Below are 13,584 nucleotides of genomic sequence, written 5' to 3'. Positions count from 1 at the left end.
TTTTTTATGGCCCCCCGTTTTCTTTAAATTATTACACAAATAAAAAGTAGTCGCTTAGGATAGAAGAACAACAAGTTCTTTAACATTTCTCCCGTACTTTACGATAAAGATATTTGTAATTGTTTCAACCAATTTTTTATCCCCAACAAATATAATTTGATGACATTAAAATCATGGGGAGGCCTGCTAAAATTTACAGTTTTAGGGTGAATTTTCAAAAATATTTTGGTCCAATTAAGAACTACTTTTTGCAATCACTCTACTTAAGAAGACTAGTTATAAGGCGAGAGTGAAGAGAAGTGAAAACGAGGACCTTTTTGTATTACAAAAGATTTTTTCCACATTTCTTGTCCAAGACCTTATTGACATGCTTTAATTTATATTCTTGTTTGTTCTTATGGTATTTTCGATTTTAGCAGAGCTTATGTTTAATTTTGTCTTGCTAAATCACATGGCATTATTATGATTACATCCTACAAACCCTCATATATTCCCAAATGGGAGAAGTACGCTTGGGATGGTTACCGTACCAGTCTGTGCTTAAAATAAACTATTTTATTATACATATAAATTATGTTATGTTTCAATAGCAGTTTTACTATCAAAAAATCTATTTAAAAACATTTTTTGAAAAGAGTAGATATGTTTTTACTTTATTACAGATGGATTATATTAAGATTATATACATTTTGTTAAAATAGTTCAAGTTTTAACACTTTTAAATAATATACTAATAAAAACATGCTTTTCTAAAAAATAGTAAAAAATGAACTAAAAAGTAAAAAATAATTTTATTACAAGAACAATTTACCAATCAATTGTAGCATATTTTATTCAAAGTGTCAATTACTTTGAAAACAACCGAAAATTAACTACAATTTTAAATAATGTTAAACATTTTAAATTTTTTACTAAAAAGAAAAGCGTGGGCCCTATTCAACAAAGTCCCTCATAAATGTATCAGATAATATTTTGTATTGTAAGTTCTTTTGTAATTTAAATTTAGTTTAATATTTGTGTGTGACACATACATTTCATAATACTTAACTCAATTAATTTGGACTTTGTTAAATAGGCCCCACGCTTTTCTTTTTAGTCAAAAATTAAAGATGTTTAACATTATTTAAAATTGTAGTTAATTTTCGGTAGTTTTCAAAGTAATTGGCATTTTGAATAAAATATGCTACAATTGATTGGTAAATTGTTCTTGCAATAAAATTATTTTTTACTTTTTAGTTCACTTTTTACTATTTTTTTTTTAGAAAAGCATGTTTTTACAAAAGTTTTTTTTTAATATTTTTACTTTTTATTCCTATTAAAGGTATTTAATAATTGCTAAATAGATTACTAAATTGAATTTGGAAGATTTGGGAAAAAATGAAATTTTAGTGAAATGACCCCCACATTTGACCCTGTTTAGGGCGACCTTGATGTCCGAGTCGCAATATGATTACAGGGTATTATATTGTCATCTAAGATGAGTGTCTGTGCCATGTTTCAGCCCTATACGACATCTGGAAGTGGGTTCAATTAATTTTGCAAGATTTGAAAAATACCCGTACATACGTGTTAGCGAGCTAAAGAAAACCATGTAATAAGTCACAACTAGTATAATATTATTATCAATAATCATATTATTTTTTTATATCCTCATAGTTAAATCTTTAATAACTTGTAACAGGTACTGTATATTAAAACTACATATTCAGTATAATTAGTTGGGATTACTCTAATAATGGCTAGCGTAACCTAACATGAGGTTAAAATGATGATTATTATTATTTTAAGGGGCCTCTACACTAGCATTTGTTAAGGCGCATTGTATAGCCAATTTTTCAATAAATAGTATTTTTTTATTATACAAAAACACATATTTCTATTTTGAACATAACATACCTAAAAAAATGTTTAATTTTCGTTTTCGTAGCACAATTTTAAAATTATTTTTAGTTAGTTAATTATGTATATTATATATATATATATAAATGTAATTGGCGAATTGTGAGAAAAGTAAAAAAAGTAATAATAACATTTTAATTTTTAACGAAAAACTATCGTCGTACGTCAAATTGATAAAATGTCCATTGTATTATAACGTTTATTATAGTTTATATAGAAACTCTCTTGAGCCCAACGATGTACTCGTCTGACAGTAAGTTGATTGGTTCCTGTTCCACGGGTAAAATATCCCTGTTGTAATCATATTCTGGGTCTCCAACGCAAGTGCATGAGCATACCGACACTTGGTCCATGTCGTCGTTGCTAGTGCCCTTAGAAACGGTGTGACCGGCTAGTAATTTGCCGTTCACTGAGGTCACCACTTCCCCGTCCAATGTAATCACGTGCTGAGATACCCCTTGCAGTTCGTTGTCTTCACGGCGCACGTCCTCGGCGTTCCTAAAAAAATCAGATGGTATTAGAAATGATCAAAAACGAGTAGGAAGTAGTTAATGAATCAAAGAGAAAAGAAATCAAAAAGGGACAATGAGAATAAACCAAACTGTTTAAATAGTTTGTGGAAGTGTTGACTGAATGATTTTAAGAAGTAAAGGTGATAGTAAAGAACGTGGTTCAGACCAAAAGAGGATATCAGGGTAAAATGTTTCACATTTCATTCAAAATATCAACCTTTCTTGAATGTCGTATTCAAAATCCGACTTAAAACAATTGAGTTGGGTGGGTAGAAAAAAAATAAGGATATGACTTTAGGGGAAAAGTCCCCCTAGCTTATAAAAAATTAAAAAATTGGTGAACTTTGGAGTATTGTCAAGTTTATACGTTTATTTTGGCAACAATAAATTCAAGGTAGTGATCAGATTGTAAAAATTGAAATTTTCACAGAAAACCCATCTTTATTATTTTATGGTAAAAAGTCTTTGATCGAAATTTAATTTTAAAAAATAAAATCAAAAGATTAAAACAAATCTAAAAACAAATTATGGACAGACGTTACGTAACATTCAATTGGTACTTGGAATTTTTTACCTTGTAAATACAAATGTTTTAATTTTTAGTACTTTCAAAGAAATGTTTTAATTTATCTAATATAATTTGTTTTAAACAATCGATTGTAATGCTATACAACGTCCACCAATTTATAACATAAAAAGTATAGGGGCAAAGTAGTATTCTCAACTTTGAAATATATCTTTGACGGATTTCTTAAAAAATTGTTCTACAATCTGTAAATAAATTAAATTTGTGTTAACATTTCAAAAATATTGTCTTAATATTTTTACGTTTTTTATAAAAACGACACAGTGTTAAAATTTGTTTAGCTCTGGTATACTTTGTATATTTTTTTAAGATTGTCTATGTTGTGGGACCTTATTGTTTCTCTAAGTTGTTAGTGTAGTATAATATTTAAATACAAATAAATGACGTCTAGAAAAATACAGATTGAATGGACGCAGAAATCTCCTATTAATTTATGAAATAAATGTTTACACAATGAAATATTTTTTAGTGATTAGTTAGACTTACTTTAAGTATACAGACAGTTCATCTAATATTAAATTTTAATGTATAATTTTACTCCTTGAATTCCATATTATTTTATACTGTCATCACAAGTACACGTAAACAAAGAAATATTTGAATGATTTTAACAAGAACGATTCTTTAACACATAAAATTACGGTTTGTTTGGACACAGTGGCGTAATTACGGGGGGGATTTGGGTGTTGTACCCCCCTTGACGTTTTATATATTCCAATGGTATACACACAAAAAAAATTGGGGGATGCATGGGGTGATAAGTAAAATGTATGCAATTTTTTTTATCCCCCCCCCCCCCACAAACATGATCAAATTACGCCACTGTTTGGACAGGTTAGTTATTTACTGTTAATCGTTATGTTAGCAAAAACGATTAAATAAATATACTTATATATATTATGGAGCTCTTTATGGATTGCTATCAGCTATCATAACTATATTGTAAAATAATATTTACAGATTGTATTATTTAGTGTTAAATAAAAAAAAAAAATATATATATATATATATATATTTCGCATAATTAATTGGGCTCAAAATGTTGTGATATTTATTACCTTTTAAATATTACTATTGTTTGTTTAGAACAGTTAGCGAGCAATGCACTTACATGGTCATGAATCTGAGTACCAACAAGTTAATGCTGGCTGCCACTACCGCAAGTCCGAACAGAATGAAAACCAGGCTTAAAGCCACGTATCCCGGCTTAGTGGTCAATGCTTGGTCGTTCTGTGAATAAATACAAAAATTCCTTAAATTAACTGATATAATGATTAAAACGTTCTCCTATGTACTAACCAAAGACATACAATTTTATTTTGGTTGTAAGAAATCGTCAATTTATTCTCGGCACACAATAATAATGTCGCCCAAATAAGTATTTTAAATATAATTTAATATGCAACCATCTGATTGAAATATCGTGACATCATAATATAATCAAATTATAAATATTATAAATGTCGGTGAAAATTGTATTGGACCTTAAAGTGCAATTTAGTGTTACAAGGTAAACATTTAGTCATAAACTACCACCAGACGAGGTGGCCGAGTGGTTAAGGCGTTGGACTGCTAATCCAATGTGCTCTGCACGCGTGGGTTCGAATCCCATCCTCGTCGAATATGTGGTCTGGTTACTAGCAACATGTAAACAATGTTCAACACCCCAAATAAATTTTTGTTCACAACCTGTTTTATTTTATCAGTTAATATTGTGTAAGTGTTATTTACGATGCGAACCCACACAGGTTTGAATTTTAAGATAATATAATTTATAATTTTTTTAATTCTTTAAACTAATTTTTATAACAACATTTGATATACCTACGTTTTTTTAACATCGACTCTCATCAAATGGGTTTTTTACGAAAAATTGTTTAATCGCTTGCACTAATGTTTATTTTTTTTAAAAAACAACTGGCCACCCCGCACAATAATTATTAAACACACACTAATAATTATGTAGTTTAGAATTAGAATATCGTTAGTATTTTTTATACTAATTCATTGTTGTTATAACAAGTAGAAGACGGGACTAGCTAAATCCGGATTTACCATAAATCGATAGACAAACAAGTGTCTAAATAAAAATATTGTATGAACAAAATTGTTTTAAACCAAAGTCGAGGAAAAAAATATAAAATTCAAACCCCTCAAATACTTTGAATTTGTCAATAGGTTGACTATTAGATAATTGTCTAATAAAATATTTTATACTTCTAATATCATTTTTAACTTGTAGGACTCTTATAGTCATTTATAACGTTATAACTCTTATAACGTTTTTGTTATTCTAATACACACTCAAGTGTTTTTTTCTGCACTATTTACTGTCCTTTTGCTGGTAATGGTTGCTTATTAGTATCACCTGTAGCGCAACGTAGTCTCCAAAACCGATGGTGGTGAGTGTGACGAAACAATAGTAAAAACTGTCAAAGTAACTCCATCCCTCGTACTTAGAAAACACAGCTGCCCCGGTGGTAATGATTACAGACGAGAGAAGTCCAGTGGCACACATAAGATTCATTTCGGTGGCTTCCTCTTTTTTGCACTTAAAATACTTTTTGGCTCTGCACAAAACAAATCATATAAGTCTGAGTTTTCAGTTTAATCAATCATAAACATCTATTTAAACACACATTATTGGTTAAATCAACCACGATTCAAAAAATAAGTACTATCCATACGTAACTCATTAATTCGTACTAGGTACCTAAATTGATCAATGGAGTGTGAATAACTAAAGTATAGTTATAGGTATATCATACCTAAAATAAAAATTATACAACTAATTAATACCAGTGGTTGAATTGGGGAGACGCATGGGACGGAGCTACTCTTGTTATTTTTTTTTTTTTTTTGTAGCGTACCCCCTTATTTTATTATTAAGGGAAACGCAGCGTACATATTCATTTTTAATTGTTTTTTTTTTAATGTTTTTTCTTGTAACAACATAATTGTTATTTAGTATTATAAAAATAATATACTACTGATTTTTATCTACTATATAGATAAAAATCATTAGGTATAACCTTAGAGCGCTTATTATTTATATAATCAATATATCCTATTTATTCTGTTTGTTGATTTAAATTCTTTAGTTTTTATTATTTATTTGTAAATTAAAGAAAATTTAAAGAAAAACAAAACTATTTTTTTTAGATATGTTTTAATAATATTTATAGATTTGTAAGTTAAATAAATCTTTTAAATTTATAACTCCTGTTATATTTAAAAGAGTAGGTATATGTTATAAATTGTGTTTTTTATTTGAACTTTATATTTGATGTTGTCATCAAGGAGGTCAGACGTAGTCCTCCACGGATGCACTTGCCTTCCATTTGCTCCGGAATGCCGATTTCAAAATTAAACCCCGAGTCCGGCATTATAACTGTATGACTATGTACCTTTTGATCACTACTGAAGCGAATTTGTTAAGACGTTCACCGATGCTCTGGAACATGATTAGGCCCAAAGGAATACCGACCATGGCGTACAGTATGCAAAACGCTTTTCCTCCAATCGTCACCGGAGTGGAATGGCCGTACCCTGTTTTAGCCAGAAAGTTTTTAATATATACCATTATCTTTTGTAAAGCCCTTAAAAATGTGTAGGGCATTTTACAAAATATTAGTACTTGCATAAAAAAATAATTTAAAAAGAACCTTTAAAAGTAATTAAGCGCCTTTATGAATGTATAAATAAACATTTAAACATCTCTGAATAAATAATAAGAAACAATAATAAATTTGTATTTATATTATTTGGTATGGCGTTGAACTAGCTCGTATAAATGTTATCACGACTTTGAGAATATTATGTTCTTTAAATAGTATTTTTTTTCAAGCCAAAAATTTGTCAGTTTTTTTTTTTTTTTGATACAGGTATGACTAGTAAAAATGTGTGAATACCGATCATGGCCAAGACGACTGTAGAAAAGTAAAAAGCTCCAGCAAACTTCCACTGTGGTCCAGCTTTGTGAGGTTTGTTCTCGATTATGGCCACTTCCATCATCCGGTAGTCGACGGGGCTTATGTTGTATCTGCTGACCAATGCGTGTTTAAGTTCTATAAACCAAAAATAAATAAAAGCATAAACATTAATAATTAAGTTAATACGTTACAAAGAATATATCTTGAAAGTCGTACAATGACATTTTAAATTAACAAAGGATTACCAAGATTTTTTATTCTATCTACCACTATAATCTATTACTACCATTAATATTATAGCATTGCAAGTAAAGGTTTCTGTTTTACGACAACAGAAATTTGTAGAATTACATTTACTAACATAAACTGACATACGCCGTTCAGTAAATCTAGTTAAGCTCTCTCAAACACTTTGACAATGATAATAAACGATAATTATAATGTAGAAAATCAAAAACGTATTTCCTATTTGGGACACTAGATGATGCAAAAATAAATAATCGGTAGGTAATGTTTTTATCAACTGATATCTTAATGTACCAGAGACGTTTCAATATTTTCCAACATAATGTAGTAAAAAAAAAAACTGTATAGAATCAAGTAAAGTCAATCATTATGGTTTAATTTACCACATTTTACTTCCAATATGCAAGTAATCGCCTGACTATAATCTATGCAGAAGAAACAAGTGTAGCTTTATGTTTTCCTCTATCCTAATTATTCGTAGGTTCCATTTATAATTCTAGATTCTTGGGTCATTTTCAGGTAATATTATGGTGAGGTTTAAGACCTCTTTCTCCCTCTTCCTTCCTGCCTTCCAACATTTTAGAGCTACTGTTAATGCATTGCGTCCGACGGTGGTGGTACACGATTTTGAGGAACGAACAAATATATTTTATTAAAAATTACAATAATTTTAGTGGCATAAAACGCGGAAAGATAAGAAAGTAAACACGCTTATTTTTAAAAATGTATGTTAACAAAAAAAACGGGTGTAATAATTTACTTTTATACTCAAATTTAAGACATGGTTACGTACTAGTATGTTGCAAGACAGGTTTAATAATTTATCCATATTGTACATTGAAAACGATTTAAGTATTGACGTAGAAAAAATAATTGATATCTTTGGATCTAAGAATTACAGGTACATTGCCTTAAAAGTTAAAACAATATGTATTTACTTTAAAAATAATATACAAATATTATATTATAATTATTATGGTTTTTATTTTTACATTTGTAATGTTATATAGTATTATATAATATTAATAATTTAGGAGTGTAAATCCCTTGCGGGTCATTTTAGGTAGAAAAATGCTAGCCCCCCCCCCCCAAAAAAAAAAAAAAAATAATGTAATCTCCGGGTTGATGGGAATTAAAGAACGTCGATATGCTTACCCAGTAAATGGTTCCAACGCCTTCTCTCCTGGTCCGATTCTAAGGCGTCGAATACGGCTGCTCCTACTAGTAGATAGGTGAATGTGCAAACCACCAACGACAGGGTTCGGACGTTTTGTCGTTTCATTTTGACAAGCAAACGCTCGCTGAAATAACGTCATCGAGTGAATAAAATGTTGCCAAAAAAACACAAGCAAATTGGTGTATATATATACTTAGACTGACGCAGTGAAAAATACTCAATACACCCTTAGGTAATAATAATTATTAAATGTTATAGAAGCCCATGTCCGTAGAGTTTCTTTTTTCACAGGATTCCAGCAACAATAGCAATAACAACGTCGCAACAATTACTGTGCGTTATCCTACGGGACGTTCAGCGGGGGGAGAATAATCGATTTTAGGGACCAAGCCGGTGCCTTCCGCTTGGAGGTAAATGTCCTGTCAGGACGCGTTTCATCCTGGAGCGCGCGCTCTGCCGTTGTAATCTCAAATCTTTATTAGTACTTTACCTCCACTTTGTTATATTATACCTACATATAACGTTTTAAAACGACGCGCGGTTCTTCTACACGTCAAATTGTATACAACAATATTCTCAAATAGAGTAACTATATAGATGTAATCCCAAAGTATAGAAGGCGCACGAGTAGGTACATTACCGCCGTCTAAGTTTGCTACAAACAAACACAGAATTGTAAACAGTTAACGAAGAGGTAGGATTTTGTTAAGAATTTAAAATGAACCTAAAGAAGCTAGTAGAACTGGCTCAAAAAAAATAGCAACGCTGTACAACTATAATACAGCGTACGCTGTATAATAAAAAAAGTTGTAAGAAAAATGTAAATGACTAATGTTTACTATGTTATAATTAAGATATTATTTTTGACTATACAAAATTGTACTATATATTTACTATATATTATCTATTTTCAGTTATTTGTGGTTCAATCAAATTGTTAGACCTTAAATTCGCCAAATGTCTCAAAAATCAAAATAGAAAAATTCACCCCTAACTACTTTTTTTTTATACAATTTTACAATTTTTTGAGAGAGAAGATCAAGTATTAAATTCATGAACTGTGTGTTTTTGATTTTCGTGCCTGTGTTTTCAAAGTTGTAGACTACACCTACTTGAACATTGAACCAGGTGAATAAATTACGCAGTACCTTCATTGTAACTAGTATTTTAAATCATAAACAATTCTTCAGCAAGTTTTTTTTATGTATTTTGAAGATAAATGTTTTGGATATATTATCTTGATCTTCTTTCTTGTATTAACACAGTTCTTTTTCAACATGTTTTTGCGGAGTACAAACAAGAAAATGTTTCACTTTTATTGATTTCAATTTTAATTTGGACTTTGAAGACTGCTGGGGAAACGATAGATACGTACAGCATTTCCTTACCATGCACATGCGCTACCTCTGATAGATAAAATTGTATGTAACCTGTCTTGGACCGCTATTGAAATGAGCCCAATAATTTATTTGCATAATCAGTTTTAAGGATTAATTTTGCCTGGATGCATACCCTGCGATTAATTATTGAAGATAGTGCAAGCTTTTGTAAAAAGTAAATGTAGAAAATTAATACAATGTGTCAATGTGTGGGTTCAAATTCCATAGCATTGCGAATTGTCAGACCAGTAGGTATCAAAACTACTCTTGAAAAAGCGATATAAAGAAAAATGTATTATTATTATTTCATTACTATTATTAAATATTAATAATATAATTATTACCTAATAAGTATAATAACTTAAAATATTATAATGTAATATTTATAATATTTGTAGAAGTGTGGGTCCTAATTTTCAGTACACTTAAGATGAGTTGAAGAAGTTTCATAAAGATAAATAAAGGACAGAAGATTAGTGTGCATCTTACACAATAAAAGTAAAACATTTAAAAAAAAAAGATTTTGATTTATTCTATTTTTATATCAAATATTTAAAGAGTAAAACATAAATAAAATATTTAAAAAATGTATAACAAACAACTGTTATATTTGGAGAAAAATAATTATGCAGATAACCGTTGATAAACATTAAAAAAAATAATAATCATCAATCAAAAAATCCTCATTAATCTAAAATTTGTGTTAAGTTGCCTATACATAACTCCCTAAAAAATTAGGTGATTTCTATGACAAATAGCAATAATTATTGTACCAATAAAAATTTAAAATAAAAATACGAGACGAATGTGTTACAAAAATCACCATATAGAAATATTATACATCCATAATAAGATGTTTAATAGTATTTAATAACTCATCAATATAATAGTTTGTTTAAAGAATGACATGCGTATAAAGATGTGTATGACTGTGTGAGTAATAACTCGATAACAACATTTTTAATTTGTAACTTTTTTTTGTTTTAATTTTCGTTCTTCGTCTTTAGAAATGAACTTATTCAGTTCGTTCTCAGCACTTGGATCAAACTGGGATAATTCTCTGAACTCTTTGTCTCCAACAAAACAGATTTCGTGATCATCCTAAAAACAATGAACCATTTTAGTGATGCATATTATTATTAAGGGTTATCACAAAGTTCAACATTGAAAATATTTTATTTAAACTTACAGGATCAGCAAAAATTACAACAGATACTGATGCTTTTCCCGGTGTACTTAAAGTAACCAACGGTGTAAGGATTTTATACTCATTATTTTTAGCGTTCTCCTGGTAACGTTCTAAATCTGAAGTGGGAACTGAAAATGCTATTCTTCCGTAGGCTGTTTCGTGATTGATCGGTTCTCCTAAAAAACAAATAATAACAATTTATTATTTATCATTCTTTATGCATACTTCTTGCCATTATTTCACACAAATACATTCCAAGGAAATTTAAAACATGAATAACAATAACTTAATAAGAAAACTTAATAGTTCATATGTTAGCTAATTCTTACCAATGGCCTTTAACTGAAGTTTGGCTTGATCATCGCCAAATCCTAATTCCGCGTATGTTGATGTCTGATTAAGAATGTTCAAACCGAGTATACCATTCCAAAATTTTACAGATTTTTCCAAATTTGTAGATGGCAATATAACATTTACAACAGGATCTAAAAAAAAAAGTATTAAATATTAAAACAAGCATTAAAGATATTAAGATAATTGATGATTTAACTGTTTGTAAACTAAACTTAGTTTTAAATAAGTTAAAACCTGACAATTTTGTATTTTATTCGGTTTTGAAATTGAGCTCCCAAATAATTTGCAAATTCTGTTATTAATCATAACATAATTTGTTTAAGATCTAATCTATTGACCACATACCAAAAATATGTATACTATTTTCCTTTATACCTTTATCAATGGGTTGAGGTTCGTCGAGTACATAAAATTTATAACCTCCGGGTGCAAGGACATAAGGTGTATTTTCCTCAAATGTAACAGGCCAGTTTAAGTTTTTAGCATTTTCCAAGACTGTTGATGATTTTAAAGTAATTCCAATGAAATCATTTCCTAACTTGTAATCGTCAACATTATAGTTGTAAGTAAGTTCAATCACGAAATTATTATCTTCAGGCCCATATCCGACCATGGTTTTACTCCAACGATTGGCATACGGTCTGTTATTAATCAACATGAAATATTGTTAATGGATCACTAATAAGCACAACAAATAATAAATTAAGCCTTTACCCGTTACAAGCAGCCTCACATCCTTGAGTGAACTCCTCGTGTCTCAAAATCTACAAGTATAAATAATATTTACTGATAGAGCAAAACAATTTATATCGAGCCAAGCCACAGAATATAAATCTAGTGTTATAACATATTATATATTATATTCCTACATCAGTTAATTCGGATTTAGAGCTCCGTTTAAAATATATATATTTTAGTAGTTCTATTAATGGTTTTTATTAAGTAACGTTTAATATAACACTAGTCAGAATTCTATAATAGACTTGTAGAAAAGACTCCATACCCATTATAGTCAATGTACACTTGAAAACAAATTAAATTATGAAAATAAATGTTTTACTCCAATTACAACATTGTTAATGGAATAGGTATATTGACTCTTCAAATAGGTAATATTATACTTAATTAAATATTAATTTACATTTTTTTTGTTATCTTGACTATAGTCAACAAGTAGCCAGTAGGCACGACATCAAACATTCTGTTATTGTTTGATCACTTTCACTTACTTTCATTCCCAAAAGATCTCTGTAGAACTCGATTGTTTTTGTTCTATCGGCTACTTTGAATACATAATGTAATGCGCGACCTGCCATTTTTGTTTTCTTAAGTCTTGACTGATTCCAACGTGAACAATACAAGAATACTTAAAAGTTGTCACAAGAAATACCTTGCAAATTACAATAAACAGATAAACAAACTGCACTAACCACTAAGTAACCGCTAAGGTTTATAGATACCAATTTGATAATACAGACTGCCTCAAAGTCGTGTAAGCACTAACCATTCCGGAACCCCCCCAGGCCACAGCTGAGTTACATTACACATGACCGTGTCACCGTTAACCGCGACGCAGGTATTGCATAAGTTATGCGGTAAATTAAACATTGATTATAAGTTATAACATAATATTTGAGTCAAACAACTATAATTTTACCTATTGGAAAATTTAGTGAGGAAGGGGGAGGTGCTTACTTATTATCGTAATTCTGTGTTATTAGCAAACATTTATAATGTGTTATAAAGAAGCAATTAATTGTGATTTGTGAAATGGATATTTAAAAATACAATTTAGTAAAATAAGTTTTTGCCTAAGTCAAGCCGCCAAAATCTGACTTCACTGTCGTTTTTAGTGTAAAAAAATACAAATAGTCCAAAAAAAAAAATTGTTGATAAAGGCACCTAGGAACTAAACTGCATTATTTGTATTTTGTTGCGCTGTTACGACAGTATAGATTAAATCAGTAGGGACAGCTCCAATGTAAATAAAAACGTGGCGGTCATCTTCGCGTTTATTATAATACTCAAAATGTATATTATCAATATTATCATTATATAATAATATTATCCACGGTCTTAAAGACCGTGATATTATCTATTAGCACAACTAATTATTATACTATATCCACGATGTAGAAAAAATAAGGTGATGCCACTCCAACCAAATCAGTGGGTCAAGAAATTACGGCATTTTGGTAGTATAATTTTGTCACGTAGATAGGCGCCACCATTCGCCCGAAGGCCGACTTTTACATGGAGCCAATAGGGTTTTTTACATATTATTATACGTTACTGTCATTTTTATTGCTA

At 29.7% G+C, this 13,584-nt stretch overlaps 2 protein-coding genes and 1 non-coding gene across 4 annotated transcripts; 1 reads left to right on the top strand and 2 right to left on the bottom strand.

The window, feature by feature from the left end:
* Nucleotides 1-1,325: 1,325 nt before the first annotated feature.
* Nucleotides 1,326-8,693, bottom strand: LOC126833477 (two pore potassium channel protein sup-9-like). 2 transcript variants are annotated; one of them, XM_050564845.1, is made up of 7 exons: nucleotides 8,556-8,693; nucleotides 8,331-8,476; nucleotides 6,909-7,064; nucleotides 6,405-6,546; nucleotides 5,366-5,567; nucleotides 4,109-4,227; nucleotides 1,326-2,397 (listed from the first exon to the last, which is right to left on the bottom strand). In XM_050564845.1, exons 2-7 carry the CDS (start codon nucleotides 8,455-8,457, stop codon nucleotides 2,109-2,111), a joined length of 1,035 nt encoding a protein of 344 aa, XP_050420802.1. In that variant the 5' UTR covers nucleotides 8,458-8,476; nucleotides 8,556-8,693; the 3' UTR covers nucleotides 1,326-2,108. The 2 variants fall into 2 exon arrangements, with proteins under 2 accessions (XP_050420802.1, XP_050420801.1); XM_050564844.1 differs by having other exon boundaries at nucleotides 1,327-2,397; nucleotides 8,546-8,693.
* Nucleotides 4,536-4,617, top strand: Trnas-gcu (transfer RNA serine (anticodon GCU)). Its single transcript has one exon. It is a non-coding gene; the product is annotated as a tRNA-Ser (tRNA).
* A 1,544-nt stretch (nucleotides 8,694-10,237) lies between the features above and the next one.
* On the bottom strand, nucleotides 10,238-12,742 carry LOC126833361 (glyoxalase domain-containing protein 4). Its single transcript, XM_050564651.1, has 6 exons — nucleotides 12,504-12,742; nucleotides 11,989-12,038; nucleotides 11,650-11,915; nucleotides 11,250-11,405; nucleotides 10,921-11,096; nucleotides 10,238-10,832 (listed from the first exon to the last, which is right to left on the bottom strand). The coding sequence occupies exons 1-6, from the start codon at nucleotides 12,588-12,590 to the stop codon at nucleotides 10,692-10,694; spliced, it is 876 nt and encodes a 291-aa protein (XP_050420608.1). The 5' UTR covers nucleotides 12,591-12,742; the 3' UTR covers nucleotides 10,238-10,691.
* Between the last annotated feature and the right edge of the window lie 842 nt (nucleotides 12,743-13,584).

Source organism: Adelges cooleyi, unplaced genomic scaffold (genome assembly GCF_023614345.1).
Source record: "Adelges cooleyi isolate 19-005CV unplaced genomic scaffold, UGA_ACOO_1.1 ACOO_flye_CR_arks_rails_tigmint_CR_PRNA_2, whole genome shotgun sequence".
NCBI classification, from domain to species: Eukaryota; Metazoa; Arthropoda; class Insecta; order Hemiptera; family Adelgidae; genus Adelges; species Adelges cooleyi.
This window is presented reverse-complemented; position numbering and strand designations above follow the sequence as displayed.